The following is an 18,860-nucleotide window of genomic DNA, read 5'->3' on the forward strand; positions in this document are numbered from 1 at the left end:
AATCGAGGACTTGCCATCCATGGGAATCTAAAATAGGAGCAGCAAAAGGACCTGACACCTGGCTTTGGAGTTTCTGGGGCTTCTAGTCTCCCCCCCCCCCAATACGTGGAACAACATCTAAGGAGAGAAGAGATGTTCCTTAATAGCCTCTTTTACATGAAGATGAGTCCTCTTAACAGCATTGCCTTCTCTCCAGGGAAAGAGGGGAATCTCAGTGAAAGCTTCAAGGGGATGGAAGAAGAGATACTATTTCAGGACCCCTCAACCTAGAGGAAAAAAATCCCAGGAGCAACAAAATGGCCCTGTCTGGTCCCTTGGGTGACAAGGTGTAAGGAGGAAGCTTGATTAGTTGAGCCGAGTATTCATTGAGATAGGAGGGTGATAACCTTGTTGGGACACAAAGGCCCATTGGTAGTTCAGCATTGTTTCAGCAACTCTTGCCAGACCTGACATACTCTCTACACTTAACACACTGTTGTCATAATCTGAAGGGGAGAGAGCCGCGTTATTCTTCACCGAAGGAGTCAGAGAAACGAAGTGCTTTGAGCTCGGTGTGTTGGGTCCTGGCTAAAGAATGGGCCAGCCATGCTGGGAGAATGACTGTGGGGAGAAAACCTTCTTTGAACAAAAGAGTCGTTTGTTGAGTTTTAGTCTTAGAAAAATATTTTTACTGTTGTTCGTAGCCATTTCTATTCTTATTCCTTTTCTTGGTATCACTTAAACCTATGTCCCTTTTTTAATAAACTTGTTTTACTTTTACCATTATCCAACTCAGTGTTTTGACTGAAGTGGAGCATTAAGTTAATAAGTTAACTAAGTTTAGTTAATAAGCTTTGCTGGACTGTCTTTAAAGGAGCAGTGAAATAAGATTTTGTGGGTGCTACAGTAAGAGGTGCTTAGCACTGCAGAGAAAGACATTTTGTAGGGAGAACTTGGGGATGGAAGGGTTGTTGAGGTCCTGCTGCAAAGAGCAACTGTGTGGTGGAAGCTATGGTGTGACCTGCCTGCTTGTATGGTGGCTGTTGATGTCAGAGCTGTCAGACACAGAAGTGTAGCATTGCATTAAGGCACTCAGGGCTGGTCTACACTCGGGGGGAATCGATCTAAGATATGCAACTTCAGCTACGCTATTTGCGTAGCTGAAGCCGAAGTATCTTAGTTCGACTTACCTGGCCATCCTCACGGCAGCAAGTCGACTGCCGCGGCTCCCCCGTCGACTCCGCTTACTCCTCCTGCTGAGGTGGAGTATGGGCGTCGATTTGGGGATCGATTTATCGCGTTTAGATGAGACGCAATAAAGCGATCCCTGATAGATCGATTACTACTACGATCCAGCAGGTAGTGTAGATGTGGCCTCAGAATTGCAAGGCAGCTGTCAATTGACCTACTTACTGGCCTGGGCGAACCAAGAGTGTCACATTGCTCTGGTTGTATTTGGTGGGGTGTGCTGGATTTGGTAGCTTTGGTGTATGTTGGTTGATAGTTTAATAAAACACAACTTTCCTCTGGCAAGTTTAAAATCTTCTATAATGCAAGGAATTGTATCAAGAGTTTCAAAAATGTTCTGAGGAAGGACCCTAAGCCCTCTCTTCTTATTTGTTGTTTTTACATCAATACAGGTTCTCTGTCTTGATCTAGTAATCTCATAAATGATGCTATTCATAGGAATGGGGGAGGGTAGCACCAGAGAGGTACCCTCCCCTGCAGCTCCACACACTCACACTCACTCACTCACTTGTGCTTGAGTGGGCTAGGGGCCTACTTTTGCACTTGAATACCTTTTAGACACCTCCTTGCCTCTCAACCCCATTCTCTTCCCCCTACTGCATCCTGTCACCAGAAGATGATGCAATATCACATCATTTCATGACTTTGCAATGCATCACAGCAACTACAATAATTGAATGAAATACAAATCACAGCTATTTAGGGCCCAGATTTGCACCAAAAAAAAAAGGGTCTTTTAAATCCATATTTAGGCACCTAAATAATTTTCTGAGTTTTTCAGAAGCACTGAGCACCCTGCAACTCTCATTGACTGAGACATTTTGCAAACCCTCTATACCTCCCAATCCTGGTCTGTCAGTATGTTCAACTGGTCAGACAACCCAGTGGTTAAAATGCCAGCGGTTGCCTGAAGTTCTGTCTACATGATATTGCAGCTGAACCAGCGATAGCAGCAGTGAGAAATTTTATAGGAAAGAAACTAGTATAAACAGAGACTATTTATAGCAGAACTTCCCCAGCTTTGAACAAAAACTTACTATAAATACCTGGAAACGTTTCTTTTTATCACAGGCCTAGCATCAGATCCTGAAAGACTTCCGTTTTTCGTTGTCCTGTTCTAAGGCACAATTTTATTGAAATTCTATGATATTTTGCTTAGCACATCATGTCCAAACAAGGTGAAAAATGGCAGTCAGGAAAAAATATACAGTATGCACAACAAAACAATTTCTATAATATTCTATGTGTTCAATAGGAAAAGGATAAGTATAAATCATAATCATGGAGGCATGGAATTTAAGGCCAGAAGAGACCATCAGATCATCTAGTCTGACTTCCAGCATGCCTCAGGCCATCAAACCTCACCCACTTATTCCTGCATTGAATCCAATAGCCTGGATTAAAGTATTTATAACCCTCAGGAGACTAAACCTATTGTGCACTATAGGCAGAGAACAGAAGGGACCGAGATGCACCAATGCTGGAGGCTCCTGCAATTGCAGGCAATTGTTTTCATGAGACTGACCCAGATGATCGTAGCAAGCGACCCATGTCCCGGGCTGCAGAGAAATGTGAAAAACCCCAAGGTCCCTGCTAATCTGATCTGGAGGAAAATTCCTCCCTGACTCCAAAAATAACAATCACTTTGACAATGAGAATGTGAGCAAGACTCACCAACAGAGCATCAGAGAAAGAGAGAATTCTCTGTACCACCTTAAAGCACCAGCCCAGCCCATCTGGTATTCCAGCCAGAGCTGTGGCTATCTCTGGTGCTTCAGAGGAAGGCAGAAGGGGAACAAAAACCCAAACAGAATAAATTACACATAAATGAACCTGTTCCTACTGAAGTGAATGGCAAAACTCTCATTGACCCATTGAAAAGTAGGAGCAAGCCCATCGACAAGTAATTTAGTTTGTTTGCATTTTATCATCATTGGAAACTACTTTGCAACAGGTATCAGAGGGGTAGTCGTGTTAGTCTGAATCTGTAAAAAGCAACAGAGGGTCCTGTGGCACCTTTGAGACTAACAGAAGTACTGGGAGCATAAGCTTTCGTGGGTAAGAACCTCACTTCTTCAGATGCAAGTAATGGAAATCTCCAGAGGCAGGTATATATCAGTGTGGAGTTAACGAGGTTAGTTCAATCAGGGAGGGTGAGGTGCTCTGCTGGCAGTTGAGGTGTGAACACCAAGGGAGGAGAAACTGTTTCTGTAGTTGGATAGCCATTCACAGTCTTTGTTTAATCCTGATCTGATGGTGTCAAATTTGCAAATGAATTGGAGCTCAGCAGTTTCTCTTTGGAGTCTGGTCCTGAAGTTTTTTTGCTGTAAGATGGCTACCTTAACATCTGCTATTGTGTGGCCAGGGAGGTTGAAGTGTTCTCCTACAGGTTTTTGTATATTGCCATTCCTGATATCTGACTTGTGTCCATTTATCCTCTTGCGAAGTGACTGTCCAGTTTGGCCAATGTACATAGCAGAGGGGCATTGCTGGCATATGATGGCATATATAACATTGGTAGATGTGCAGGTGAATGAGCCGGTGATGTTGTAGCTGATCTGGTTAGGTCCAGTGATGGTGTTGCTGGTGTAGATATGTGGGCAGAGTTGGCATCGAGGTTTGTTGCATGGGTTGGTTCCTGAGTTAGAGTTGTTATGGTGCAATGCGTGGTTGCTGGTGAGAATATGCTTAAGGTTGGCAGGTTGTCTGTGGGCGAGGACTGGCCTGCCTCCCAAGGTCTGTGAAAGTGAGGGATCATTGTCCAGGATGGGTTGTAGATCACTGATGATGCGTTGGAGAGGTTTAAGCTGAGGACTGTAGGTGATGGCCAGTGGAGTTCTGTTGGTTTCTCTTCTGGGCCTGTCTTGTAGCAGGAGGCTTCTGGGTACACGTCTGGCTCTGTTGATTTGTTTCTTTATTTCCTTGTGTGGGTATCGTAGTTTTGAGAATGCTTGGTGAAGATCTTGTAGGTGTTGGTCTCTGTCTGAGGGGTTGGAGCAGATGCGAGTGTACCTCAGTGCTTGGCTGTAGATGATGGATCGTGTGGTGTGACCGGGGTGGAAGCTGGAGGCATGAAGGTAGGCGTAGCGGTCGGTGGGTTTTCGGTATAGGGTGGTGTTAATGTGGCCATCGCTTATTTGTACGGTGGTGTCCAGGAAGTGGACCTCCCGTGTAGATTGGTCCAGGCTGAGGTTGATGGTGGGGTGGAAGTTGTTGAAAGCATGGTGGAATTCTTCCAGGGTCTCCTTCCCATGGGTCCAGATGATGAAGATGTCATCAATATAGCGTAGGTAGAGAAGGGGCATATTTTTTTATAATAAATGTAGAAACTTTTCACTTTGAAGTGATAGAAATCACATACTGATATAAATAAAAATTAAGGTAAAATTTCTGTTTTGTGCACCAAAAATGGAAAGTTTAATGCAGTACTTAACTTGGGGAAGGAAAAGAGGGTTCATGTTATGGTCTGGATGCCTTACTTTGCGTGCCAGTGACTTTGGGAGGATGAGAATCATGGCCATATACTCTTTTTAAATGGCATAACTTATTTTGTAAAGTGTTTGCACACAAAAGTCAATTGTCATTTGACTGAGTGTTTTGATAGACCACCCTTAGGATATTGGTCATGCTTAACTGGCCATTTTTCTTACATTAAATATGACAGTTTGCATTACTGTATTTGCCAAGAATATATTAACCTACAGTAGAATGGTATGTGATAGTGGGGCTATACCTATACAACTTATGAATTTTGATTGATATTGTTAAATTGTATTATGAAAATCTGATGTGTCTTGAGTGCTTATATGTATGCACCAGATGGATACAATACGAAGGTGCTTAGGACTTAAAGACCTGATTCAGGTGCAACCATCTGGGACAGTGGATGAGCTGCATCCTTAGAAAACAGTTTTAGCTGACTCCAGAAAGGAGGCGGGAAGGTAGGAGCAATGGAAAGTTACCAGGAGTAGAACAAAAGAGACCAGGTGACCAGGAGGAGTTTTAAATAAAGAAATACACAGGAATAGGGGGGAGTGAGGCAGAAAGAGGAAGGGTGGGGCAGGAGTGAGCAATGTCACAGAATCATGAGGAAGAGACCAGCTAGTATGCAGCAACTTGCATTTGGTGGGAACTTTGCCTGCCTTGATCCAGCTGGTTTCCCAAGGACTCACATTGTTTTGTATGATCCATACTCTCCCGTGCATGACACAATTAAGTATAAAAGAGCATAGGCGCCGACTCTGTTGGTGCTCCAGGGCTGGAGCACCCATGGAAAAAAAATAGTGGGTGTTCAGCACTCACTGGCGGCCCCGCAGATCAGATCCTCTCCCTTCCCCCTAGTGCCTCCCGCCTGCTGGTGGCCCTGCCGATTAGCACCTCCCTGGACCTCCCGCCCGCTGCTATCAGCTGTTCAGCGCTGTGCAGGAGGCGCTGGGGAGGAGGGGGTGGAGCGCACTCGGAGGAGGGGACAGAATGGGTGTGAGAAGGAGTGGGGCCTTGGAAGGGGTGGAATGGGGGACCTGGGGCCGAGCAGGGCTCGAGCACCCCTGGGGAAATGAGGAAGCTGGCACCTGTGCATAAAGGTGTTATACTTTGTACAGTCTATGTTTATTGACTGCTTCACATGTACTTCATGCCTTGAGGGAGAGTTATTAAACTGTAAAACAGAACCTTCACTCCTTTGGGTGGAATTTTGGGAAAAGGGGGTGTTTTGAGTTACCAGGATATCTCAGGGGTCATTCAGTGCTGCTCCTGGGGTCCAAAGCAGTGGGCTGAGAAGCCCCATTTCCTATAAAGGATAACAGACTGCGAGTCAGTGCCCAGGAAATGTGCCAGAGAAGTCTAGAGAGGAATCAGTGCTGCAGCCTGCTGAGGCACTAGGAGCTTGAAACACCCCAGGGATCCAGAGCAGCACAGGCTTGGATTTCCATTACAGCAGTCTTGGTGGGGAGCTGGAACAGGGCACTTGGTAGGATCTTTGACAAGTATTTACACTCCTTATGAAAGCTTTTTGTTGATTAAAGGGAGCAGAAAAGCTTTCTGAATATGAACGCCTATAGAAAAAAATATAATTAATGTATTTGCTTTGTATCATTTGCTATGTTTTCTACATTTATAAAGAAACAGGTTTAAGCAAAAATTTGATACAGACCATAGCCTATGAAATATACTTAAAAAACCCATATATAGGTGCTTAGTCAAAACATTTTTTTTAAAGATACAGGATAGCAATATCCATCAAACAAGAAATATGATTGTTAGTTTAACAGTATTCAAAGGAATTAAACTCTCTTCTTCAGTATTGTTCAAAACAAAGAAACAATGAGGGATGAATTCTCCATAGAGCAAAGATAGACATGAAATAATGAAGACTTCTTGAAAGCCTGTTTTGTAATTTTATACAGCAGGAGAGAAGCTCAAATAGGATGTCTCTTTTTATGACTTGTAGTTTTATACTTCTTGTTTTATACCTTCTCTCAAGCCCTTAGGCAATAACTGCCCATGCATATACCAGCTAACCTTCTAGTTCTAATAAAGCTCAGTACTCTGATTCTGTGATCAAACAAAACATTTTTAATCCCTTTGTTTTGTTCAGCAGCTCTGGTCATCTAATTTTCAGCATCCTTGGCTTACTGTAAAATTAATAGCTATTCTGAACAAAAATTGGTTCATTAGTGTAGGATCTTGTGCTCAATATCCCTGTCAAATATAATCCTGGCCTGTTCCTACAGACGTAAGCTTCCCTTTGGGATGTAGATAATGATATGGTGCCCTGTTTTATTAAACTAGATGTCCAAGTAAACTAGACTGCAAATAAATATCCCAAATAGTGCTCCTTGACTAAGGCAAATTCATAGAAGGAATTAATATTGCTGTTGTTTTTTTCCTTGAGCTTTGTTTCTAACAATTGCCTTGATACATTATGCAGCAAATCCAAGAAATGAAAACATGGTTAGTGATATTACTCCTTTGAATGGATGCTATTTATGTTAATAAAAAAATAACAGTTACAAAAATAATTACCATGGTCTGCTTTTTAACACATTGTAAATTCTGAAACACAAGAGTTTTTTTAGTTCTTTGAGTGCTTGTCCCTATAGGTATTCACTATGGCTACACATACGCCTGAGACTAAAAGATTCTTCCCTAGCAGTGTCTATTGGTCTTTTCCTGTGCCTTCGTGTTCTCCAAACTGAGGGCATAAGGGGTGACATGAACCAACTGCCTTTCTAGTTCCTTTCTACTGCTCATGGACCGAGATGGAACTTCAATAGCATCCAAAGCTTTCCTAGTGTTCCTGCCTTCTATTCAGTTTTTTGTTTTTTTTTTTGGTAAATTATTTTATTGTAGCTAGTTAGAATAGTGTTGGGGGTAGGAGGTATCCTCCAGGCCACCCCCACTCTTCAGACCACATATTATGCCTCAAAGCCTCAGCTTTACGTCCCACCTGGCTTGCTCCCAGGGTCTTCCCAGTCAGTGATCCCTAAACCTCCTGTTTGTGCTGCCTTCGGGAGTGTCTCATTCCATTCATAACAAGGAGTCTGGTGGCACCTTAAAGACTAACAGATTTATTTGGGCATAAGCTTTTGTGAGTAAAAAACCTCACTTCTTCAGATGCAGCATTCATGTGCAGTCTTGAGAATTCTGGGTTAGGAAGCATCTGATGGAACTCTAAGGCCACAGCTCAACCCTGGGGTTTCTGCCACCTCCTCTGTACATCATCAGGATCTGCCATTAGCATCCTTTTGGACATGGCATTTTGCAGTCCTGGATGGTAAGAGTGCAGATTTAAAAACTCTACCAGGTGTGGATGGGAAGAAGGTAAAGGAAACACTCATAAGAAGCAGTAGAAATCTGCACTTAAACCCTCTAACATATTTGCCTCCTCTAACTCAGATGAGATTCTATGCCCCAGTATGGGTCTGCAGCTCCCAATGAACATGGGCCAATACTGAGAGCCAGGGATACCCACTGCCTATGTAAGGGATGGGTCTGGTTCGATCACCCTCTGCACTGGCGGTTCCACACTACATGAGGAAGAGGGACTTAGCGGTACTAACAGCTACCTCCTGCACTGTCCAATCCACCAACACATAGAGCCCCTCCTCACTCTTCTGCTGGACCCAGCTATGCTATTCTTGAGGAACTAGGGTTTACATCAACTCAGAGTCACTGCTACTTTCTGTTCCAGTGATCTCCAGGGAGGTACTTACACCATTGGTACACCACTCCCTGGTCCCTTCTATCAGTTGGGGTGTTGACCTCTGGGCACCAAAAGTGTGCCACTCACCAATTCAATCTACCAATCATGGCATAAGACATGAGGCATAAGGCATAAGACTGAAAGCTCTGCCTGTAGATGCCAAGGACTCTTATTCCTCCTGCGAGATTGAGGCCAATGCATTGACCACTTCAATGGTCCCAAGATTTGGCACTGGTGCCCTCTCCCTGCCTCAAGATGTACTAGCAGGCCTGGGATCAGTGAAGCCCTCCACTATGGGGTTGTATACCCATACAACCTTATATTTGGGATTTATTGGCACCTTGGGTCCGATACTTTGGGCCTCCTGACTCCAAAGGATCAGAGCAGGAATATGAACACAACTCTTCTTAGCGGGAAAAGCCTCAACCCCTCCCCCTCCTTCCCACCCAGGAGCACTGTGAAGAGGAGGAACACTCCAAGCAGCTAGAACTGCCTGATCCACCTGCAGCTCAGTCTTCCCTGTCTCCAAAGCAGTGATGCTGGTTTCACCTTTGCCACCTGATGATTTTAAATAATTTCAGGACCTCCTGAGGATGATTGTGAAGGCTTTACAGATCCCTCTGGAAGAAGTTCAGGACCCTACTCACAAGCTTCTGGGCATCCTCCAAACTATGGGCCCTGGTAAGGTGGCACTTCCCATCAATAGGGCCATATTAGAATTGGCCCCAGCTGTTTGGCACACTGCAGTTAACTGTGCTCCAACCACAAAAAAGACTGAGAAGAGATACTTTTATCTCATCTAAAGAGTCAGAATGTTTTTCCGCATCCTGTCCCAACTTTGCTAGTAGTTCAAGCCAGTACCAAGCACAACAGATTGCAGTAGCCTTGGTTACAGGGAGAAAACTGGACCTTCCTTGAGAGGAAGAGCTTCTCTTTTGCCAGCCTACAATTCCAGATGGCAAATTACCAGGCTCTGGATTTCGAAATGACTCATTTTAATAAGGCATCTCCATTTGCTAGCAAGCTTCCTCAGGAGCTCAGGCTACAGTTTCAGACTATTCTGGATGGTGGATAGCTTAATTGTCCCTCTAAACATCTTTCAAAGCAACTGACCCCATTTCCCGCTCTATGGAAACTTCAGTAGTTATAAGGTGGGTTTCTTAGCTTCAGTCCTTGGGGTTTCCTACTGAAGTCCAAGCGATGGTAGAAAACCTCTTCAAGGGTAACCTTACGTTCAGCAAAAAAATAGACAAATCATTACACTCTCTCAAAGACTCTCAGGCTACCCTCTGCTTGCTGGGGATTTTCTTGGAGGAAAGTAACCTAAGCCACTGTCATAGAGAGTGACTCGCTCCCCAGCCCTTTTTCCATCAATGAGCTTATGAACCACCCAGGAAACCAGAAGTTACACCACTGCAGGCAGAATGCACTCCATACGATTTCTTCCCCCCCCCTCACCAGCTATCCCATGCCAAGAAATCATTTTGAGGGGACCTTCAAGAGCTACAACTCAGTCTTGGTGCAGCCATACAGTCCCACCCCCTTCAGTGGCCACCTGTTCCATTTCTTTCCAATATGGCAACATGTTACTTCAGACAGATAGAAAGGAATTAATCTCCAAGACCCATTCCTGCACTAAAACCCCACTCCCTGTCCCTCTTCAGAGATCCCTCTCATGACAGGTTCCTCAGACAGGAGATAAACACCCATCTTCAGTTAGGAGCCATAGAACCCGTGCCTCTTCAACACAGGGGGAAGGGTTTCTATTTGAGATTCTTCCTCATTTCAAGGAGACCCATTCTATATCTCAGACAGCTGAATGTCTTTATATGCTGTTTGAGATTCAGGATGACTACTCTGGATTCCATAATCTCTGTTGTATTAATTTAGGAGGAATATATGGGTTAAAGGTGTAAAAATAGTCCAGTAACTGTCCAACATTAAACAGTGTTAAGCAAGGTTTGGGTTTTGGTATTCAGAGACCTCAGCCTGATTAATACCATGGCAAACACATCATTAAAAATCCTTTAAAACTTGTATCAAACAAAACAAGAAGGGAAAACAGTCTTTGAAAATGTAAAGTATTACATAAGGCTTTCATATTAACAACATCCTTTTTTCCTTTTCCCCTTTAGCTGGAGAACACTTTTAGAAGTAAAACCTCTCTTGTCTGACAGTCTCTTAGATGATATTAAATATTGTAATAACTAGCCTTTTGGGGAAAAATAAGAAGTTAGTTGAGATGGGCTGGAGTTGTTGCTGCTGCTGTTGTTAAAGTCCAGTCCTGTTTCATCCCAGGTGGTGTTTTAGGATCCAGAAGTGGCAGTGGGTCCCTCTATCTGGCCTGGTCAGGACAGGACATCTCTCAAGATCAAGATGATATAGGCCTGGGGTCCTAGGAGATGATGGGGGTGGCAGCCATAATGGTGAAGATCACTCCAGGAGTCAGTTTTTCTCCCTAAAATCTCTTTCTTTAAAGGACCCAAAAAGGGAATGATGGGTGGAATAGCCCATCCCCTCATTATTTTGTCCATGAATTAGGCCTAGTTTCCAACACACTGATTTTCATCACTGACTTCTGGTTCCCACTTTTATTATGTACCAAGCATGATCTTCACACAGTCTTAGAGTTATATCAGTAGGCATTTGTGTTTGGACTAATTCAATCTGTCTCCCTTTCTTACCTTTTCCCATCAATGTCTGTTGGTTATTGTGACATGAACTTTCATTTACTTTTAACAGTTACTCACAATTAGGGCAAATTTGTAGGCCCAATTATCGCAACATCCCTTTCCTCAACAAAGGCGACTGGTTTGCAGTTCTCAATTTGAAGGATGTCTATTTTCATACAGACATTCACCCATCTCACTGGAATTTTCTGTGCTTTTTGATGGGACTAGAACATTACCAGTACAGGGTTCTTTTTGGCCTCTCGACAGCCCCAAGAGTTTTCACAAAGGAATTCTCGATGGTAGCAACACACTTTGTCGCCAGGGCAGTCCAATTTTTTCCTAACCTCGAATACTAGCTGCTCACAGGACGGTCATCTGGGGAAGTTCAATTTACAATATACTCAGTTTCCTGCAATTTGTAGGACTTCAAATGAACCTAGAAATGTCCAGTTTAATCGCCATGCACATTATAGAATTGATTGGAGCAACTCTGGACTTGACTTCACCCAAAAATTCTCTATTTATGAAAGTAGTCTTCCTAACAGCAATTACTTCAGCTAGGAGAGTTGGGGAGCTTGTGGCTTTTATGGCAGACCCTCCCTACATAGTGTTCCATAACAAAGTTGTCCCTAAGGTTACATCCCAAATTCATTGCAAAGGTTCCCTCCAGATTCCATGTGAATTGGACTATCCATCTAGTGGTATTCTACCTGAACCTCATGACACTAGAGAGGCTGGGAGACAATTCCCTCGATATTTCTAGAGCTTTGGCTTTTTTACCATCAAAGGATGAAGCCCTTTTGAAAATCCCTGAGATTATTCTTCTCCTTTGCCAAGTGGATGAAAGGGGAGGCAATTTCATTTCAAAGGTTCTCAAAATAGATTGCAGGCTGTATTTTACTGTGTTATGATATGTTAATTCCTCTTCCTCAAGGTATGAGGGCCCACTCAACTACTTCTCTGCAAGGCATACTTTTTGTAGAAATCTGTAGAGCAGTGACACCGGAGCTCATTGCACACCTTTACCAAACACTACCTATTGGTCCAAGCTTCTTCAGCATCCTTTGGTACAGCAGTCCTGCAATCTGTGGTGTACCCTGGGTCTTCACACCCTCCTCCTCAATGAGTACTGCTTGTGAGTCACCCACCTGTGAACATCTACAGGTACCAGCATTTGAAGAAGAAAGGGAGGTTACTTACCTTTATAGTAACTGAAGTTCTTCAAGATGCATGATCCCTATTGGTATTCCACGACCTGTCCTCCTTCTCCTCTGCTCAATTATTTACTTGATTTGCAGCAGAGTAGGAACTGCAGAGACAGTTTGTCTTTGCCATCACTTGTGCCCTTGGTTTGGAGCACAAGGAGGCACAGGGCACAGGTGAACCAACAGATGCTGCTAGTGAAGAATCTTCTAGGCTCAGGTGCATGGAGCACATGAGAACCAACAATGAATATCCATAGGGACCACACATCTTGAAGAATTCCAGTTATTGTAAGGTACGTTACCTTCCTTTTCTTAGAAAAAAATTGCACAAGAATAAATATTTTTATCATTGTTTAGTTTAATTACAAAAATAATCTCCAGAAGTTAGGAAATAAATCAGTCTTCCAAGTTCACCAATCTTGGCCACTAAATCATCCGTATCCTGTGGTCCACAATTCAGTGAATCCGATATTGTGCCCAGACATTTAATTAGGAGATAAAATTATATTCTGTGAAGTGGTTTAATTTCTTGCAGATTAAAGTTTGACCATAATATGAGCAAGATGTTATCGAGCAGCATGTTTTTGAACATTTCTGTTTGCTGAAGAATGAACTACTATAATCTCTCTTGTTTCCACAGGTTGGAGCCCAACCAGATGGTTATTCTATAGTTCATAGAAAATGTCACTCTCAGTTTACTGACACAGCAGATTACAGAAGACATGGTATCAACACATGGCAAGATGAGAGTGGACTATATGCTAATATGGATATAAAGCAACAGGTCTTCCCAGTAACTAATCCTATACCGTCAAACGTGCATGAAGATCATTTCTAAGCAGTTATAATAGAATCTGAAATAGACACATTGTATGTCAAGTATTAACAATTTTCCAAATATTCCAATAAATATTTTTGAAATGCTTGCTTCTGTAGATGCATTGTTCTGCAAGTGATCTCTTTATAGTGGGTTGCACTATACCAACCTTGTATGAAGGTTTCCTATATATTGAGTATTTTTATGATTAAGCATTTTTATGGATCTTTTACAGATTATCTATATACTGATCTTAGCTGAACACTGTTGCTGGGATGGGAGAGTTTATCAAGCAATGACTCTGAAAAAGCTTTGGGGTTGTGGTGGATATGAGCTCCTGTCACAGGGCACATCACTCACTGGGCTGGTGCGTCCGCCTGGTCACTCTGGGGATTAGCTCAAGGCAGACACCCTCCCAGACTACAATTTTCATACTATCACTCTGTCTCTGCATCTGCCTGCAACCCCTCTTGCTGCCTCAGGAACCGCAGTGTCCTCTTTATGGCTCTGCCCTTTGGCCATCCATGTTTTCCCCCTTCTGGGGGTTAGTATTGCAGTCCAATAATGATGCCACTTCCCCAGTGTTGAGGGCGGGACCCAGGCTCGCCCACTACGCCGGGTCCCGATCCAAGGACCCTGTTGATAGCAGCCTCATGCTGCTCTCCTTGGAACTGCTCACCACTCTTTCCAGGGCCTCTTCCCCATGCCCCTGCACCTACTCCACCCTTACCCCAGGGCCTTCAAGCACTGCGCTGTCCATGGTGCTAGTACTCCTTCCACCTGCTGGGAGCCCAGCCTTCACTCCATGAGCTCCAAACAGCTACTGCCTGCTCTGCCCTGCAGCTCCACTTAGGTCTGGTCTACACTACGAGTTTAGGTCGACTTTAGCAGCATTAAATCGAATTAAGCCTGGACACATTCACACGACGAAGCCTTTCTTTCGACTTAAAGGGCCCTTTAAACCGGTTTCTTTACACCACCTCCGACGAGGGGATTAGCGATAAAGTCGGCCTTTGCGGGTCAGAATTGGGGTAGTGTGGACGGAATTCAACGTTATTGGCCTCTGGGAGGTATCCCACAGTGCTTCATTGTGACCGCTCTGGACAGCACTCTCAACTCAGATACACTGACCAGGTAGACAGGAAAAGCCCCGCGAACGTTTGAATTTCATTTCCTGTTTGCCCAGCGTGGAGAGCACAGGTGACCACGCAGAGCTCATCAGCACAGGTAACCGTGATGGAGTCCCAGGATCGCAAAAGAGCTCCAGCATGGACCGAATGGGAGGTACAGGATCTGCTCGCCATATGGGAAAATGAATCCGTGCTAGCTGAACTCCGTAGCAGTAAACGAAATGGCAAAGTATTAGAAAAGGTCTCCAAGGCCATGAAGGACAGAGGCCATAACAGGGATGCACAGCAGTGCCGTGTGAAAATTAAGAAGCTACGGCAAGCCTACCACAAAGCCAGAGAAGCAAACGGAAGGTCTGGGGCAGAGCCGCAAACTTGCTGCTTCTACACTGAGGTGCATGCCATTCTAGGGGGTGCAGCCACCACTACCCCAACCGTGTGCTATGACTCCCTCACTGGAGAAGCACACAGGGAAGAGGGTTCGGGGAACAAGGAAGATGAGGATGGAGGTAATGTAGGTAGCTCACAGCAGCAAGGAAGCGGAGAAACCGGTTTCCCCAACAGCCAGGATATGTTTGTCACCCTGGACCTGGAACCAGTAACCCCCGAACTCACCCAAGACCCTGAGGGCACACGGGACCTCTGGTGAGTGTACCTTTGTAAATATTACACATGGTTTAAAAGCAAGCGTGTTTAATGATTAATGATTAATTTGCCCTGGCAATCGCGGCCAGTACAGCTACTGGAAAAGTCTGTTAACGTGTATGGGGATGGAGCGGAAATCCTCCAGGGACATCTCCAGAAAGTTCTCCTTCATATACTCCCAAAGCCTTTGCAAAAGGTTTCTGGGGAGGGCTGCCTTATCCCGTCTGCCATGGTAGGACACTTTACCATGCCAGGCCAGTAGCACGTAGTCTGGAATCATTGCATAACAAAGCATTGTAGCGTATGGTCCCGGTGTTTGCTGGCATGCAGACAACATCCATTCCTTATCGCTCTTTGTTATCCTCAGGAGAGTGATATCATTCACGGTCACTTGATTAATGATTTTATTAAGGGGACATTAAGAGGTGCCCGTTCCTGCTCTGCTGAACAGAAATGTTCCCCGCTGTTAGCCACGCAGTGGGGGGAGGGGTGAAGTGATCATCCCAGAGAATTGGGTGTCGGGGGGAAGGGGGTTAGTTGGGTTTGTGCTGCATGTTAACCCGGAAACCGCAGCCCCTCCTTTTACATTGCAAACCCATTTTAAATGGCCAACCCAATTCATCCTTGATATGGGAAATGAGGGCGCTGCTGTTTGAAACCATTCCCACATGTTAAGAAGGTTAAAAAAGCCAAAAGACTGTGGCTTACCATGGCTGCCTGCAAGCCGAAATCTGTTGCCTGGCACTGCGTGAGTGATCTCTCACACGAAACTGGCAGGCCCTCACTATAAGAGGAAAAATGCGACCTTGTAACGAAAGAGTGTATCCATTGTTCTCTAAAATGTGTCTTTTTTAACCACCTCTCTCTTCTCCTCCACCAGCTGCAAATGTCTCTCCTTCGCAGAGGCTAGTGAAGATTAGAAGGAGAAAACGGAGGACGCGGAACGGTATGTTCACGGAGCTCCAGATGTCCTCCCACGCTGAAAGAGCACAGCAGAATGCGTGGAGGCAGTCAATGTCAGACATCAGAAAAGCACAATATGAACGAGAGGAGAGGTGGCAGGCTGAATCGTGGGATGAACAGAGCAAGTTGCGGGCTGAAGATGATAGGTGGCGTCAGCTTGCAGACAGAAGGCAAGAGTCGATGCTCCGGCTGCTGGAGCATCAAACTGATATGCTCCAGCGTATGGTTGAGCTGCAGGAAAGGCAGCAGGAGCAGAGACCGTCGCTACAGCCCCTGTGTAACCAACAGCCCTCCTCCCATAGCCTCCTCACCTAGACGCCCAAGAACGCGGTGCGGGGGCCTCCAGCCACCCAGTCACTCCACCCCAGATGATTGCCAGAACATCAGAAGGCTGGCCTTCAATAAGAGTTAAAGTTTTAAAATGCAGTGTGTCCTTTTCCTTCCCTCCTCCCCCACCCATCCCGGGCCACCTTGGCAATTATCCCCCTAGTTGTGTGATGAATTAATAAAGAATGCATGAATGTGAAATAACAATGACTTTATTGCCTCTGCAAGCGGTGCTCGAAGGGGGGGAGGGGAAGGTAGGGTGGTTGGTTTACAGGGAAGTAGAGTGAACTGGGTGGGGGGGGGGTTCATCAAGGAGAAACAAACAGAAGTTTCACAACCGTAGCCTGGCCAGTCACAAAACTCGTTTTCAAAGCTTCTCTGATGCGCACCGCGCCCTGCTGTGCTCCCCTAACCGCCCTGGTGCGCGTAATCAGCGGCCAGGAGATTTGCCTCAACCTCCCACCCCGCCATAAATGTCTCCCCCTTACTCTCACAGATATTGTGGAGCGCACAGCAAGCAGCAATAACAATGGGGATATTCTTTTCGCTGAGGTCTGAGCGAGTCAGTAAGCTGCGCCAGCGCGCTTTTAAACATCCAAATGCACATTCCACCACCATTCGGCACTTGCTCAGCCTGTAGTTGAACAGGTCCTGACTCCTGTGCAGGCTGCTTGTGTATGGCTTCATGAGCCATGGCATTTAAGGGGTAGGCTGGGTCCCCAAGGATCACGATAGGCATTTCAACATCCCCAACGGTTACTTTCTGGTCCGGGAAGAAAGTCCCTTCCTCCAGCTTTCGAAACAGAGCAGAGTGCCTGAAGATGCGAGCATCATGTACCTTTCCCGGCCATCCCACGTTGATGTTGGTGAAACGTCCCTTGTGATCCACCAGGGCTTGCAGCAGCATTGAAAAGTACCCCTTGCGGTTTATGTACTCGGTGGCTTGGTGCTCCGGTGCCAAGATAGGGATATGGGTTCCGTCTATGGCCCCACCACAGTTTGGGAATCCCATTTCAGCAAAACCATCCACTATGGCCTGCACGTTGCCCAGAGTCACTACCCTTGATATCACCAGGTCTTTCATTGCCCTGGCAACTTGGATCACAGCAGCCCCCACAGTAGATTTGCCCACTCCAAATTGATTCCCGACTGACCGGTAGCTGTCTGGCGTTGCAAGCTTCCACAGGGCTATTGCCACTTGCTTCTCAACTGTGAGGGCTGCTCTCATCCTGGTATTCTGGCACTTCAGGGCAGGGGAAAGCAAGTCACAAAGTTCCATGAAAGTGCCCTTACGCATGCGAAAGTTTCGCAGCCACTGGGAATCGTCCCACACCTGCAGCACTATGCGGTCCCACCAGTCTGTGCTTGTTTCCCGTGCACAGAATTGGCGTTCCACAGCATGAACCTGCCCCAGTAACACCATGATTTCCACATTGCTGGGGCCTGTGCCTTGTGAGAGGTCTATGTCCATGTCAATTTCCTCATCACTCTCGTCGCCGCGCTGCAATCGCCTCCTCGGCTGGTCTGGGTTTTGCTTTGGCATGTCCTGGCTCTGCATATACTCCAAGACAATGCGTGTGGGGTTCATAGTGCTCATAATTGCCGCGGTGATCTGAGCGGGCTCCATGATCCCAGTGCCAGCTATGGCGCCTGGTCTGAAAAAAGGCACGAAACTAGTATCTGACGGACCAGGGGAAGGAGGGAGCGAGGGAGGGAGGGCCGAGTGACGACATGGCATACAGGTACAGGGAATTAAAATCAAGAAAGGTGGCTGTGCATCAGGGAGAAACACAACTGTCACACAGGATGGTCCCCCCAGAGATTAAACTCAAAATCCTGGGTTTAGCAGGCCATTGATTTCACGGAGGGAGGGGAAGCAAATGAATACAGAACAAATCTATTTTTTACATCTTAAGCTGGCAGCCGACGGTGCAGCATGACTGATAGCCATTGCAGTACGACGACGATGGATACCAGTCGTAATACACCATCTTCTGCCAAAAGGCAAGGGGCTGCTGCTGTGTAGCAATGCAGCCCCACATCTGCTAGCCCCACATCTGCCAGCACCCAGATCGCCCTCGGCCTCTTCTGGGTGCTTAGCAGACAATACTGGGCGATTGGCAGAAAATAGCATACTACGACTGATAGCCATCATCATTGAGACAGTTGCATGTCTGCCCAGGTACCCATGATTGATAGCCACTCCAGTACGATGACGATGGTTACCAGTCGTAATATACCATCTTCTACCAAAAGGCAAGGGGCTGGTGCAATGCAGCCCTTCGGCTGCCAGTCATGCTGCACCGTCTACCGCCAAAAGGCAGTTAGCTGCTGCTGCCGTGTAGCAATGCAGTACCACGTCTGCCGGCACCCAGATGACATATGGTGACGGTGAGCTGATCTGAGCAGGCTCCATGCTTGTCGGGGTATGTTGTCTGCACAGGTAACCCAGGTAAAAAGGCGTGAATCTATTTTCTGCCGGTGCTCTGATGGAGGGGGAGGGGCCTGACGACATGTACCCAGAACCCCCCGTGACACTGTTTTGCATCATTCAGGCATTGGGATCTCAACCCAGAATTCCAATGGGCGGCAGAGACTGCGGGAACTGTGGGATAGCTACCCATAGTGCAATGCTCTGGAAGTCGACGCTAGCCTCGGTACTGTGGACGCGGT

General features: G+C 45.8%; 1 protein-coding gene across 1 annotated transcript in view; it reads left to right on the forward strand.

The window, feature by feature from the left end:
- C6H9orf135 (chromosome 6 C9orf135 homolog) overlaps positions 1-13,220 on the forward strand; it is a 49,168-nt gene extending 35,948 nt beyond the window's left edge. Inside the window, exon 6 of the mRNA XM_034773036.1 lies at positions 12,949-13,220. Coding sequence (XP_034628927.1) covers positions 12,949-13,146 — 198 coding nt within the window. The 3' untranslated portion in view covers positions 13,147-13,220. The remainder of the gene's footprint in view (positions 1-12,948) is intronic.
- Positions 13,221-18,860: the final 5,640 nt, after the last annotated feature.

Source organism: Trachemys scripta, chromosome 6, assembly GCF_013100865.1.
Source record: "Trachemys scripta elegans isolate TJP31775 chromosome 6, CAS_Tse_1.0, whole genome shotgun sequence".
In the NCBI taxonomy this organism is placed as follows: Eukaryota; Metazoa; Chordata; order Testudines; family Emydidae; genus Trachemys; species Trachemys scripta.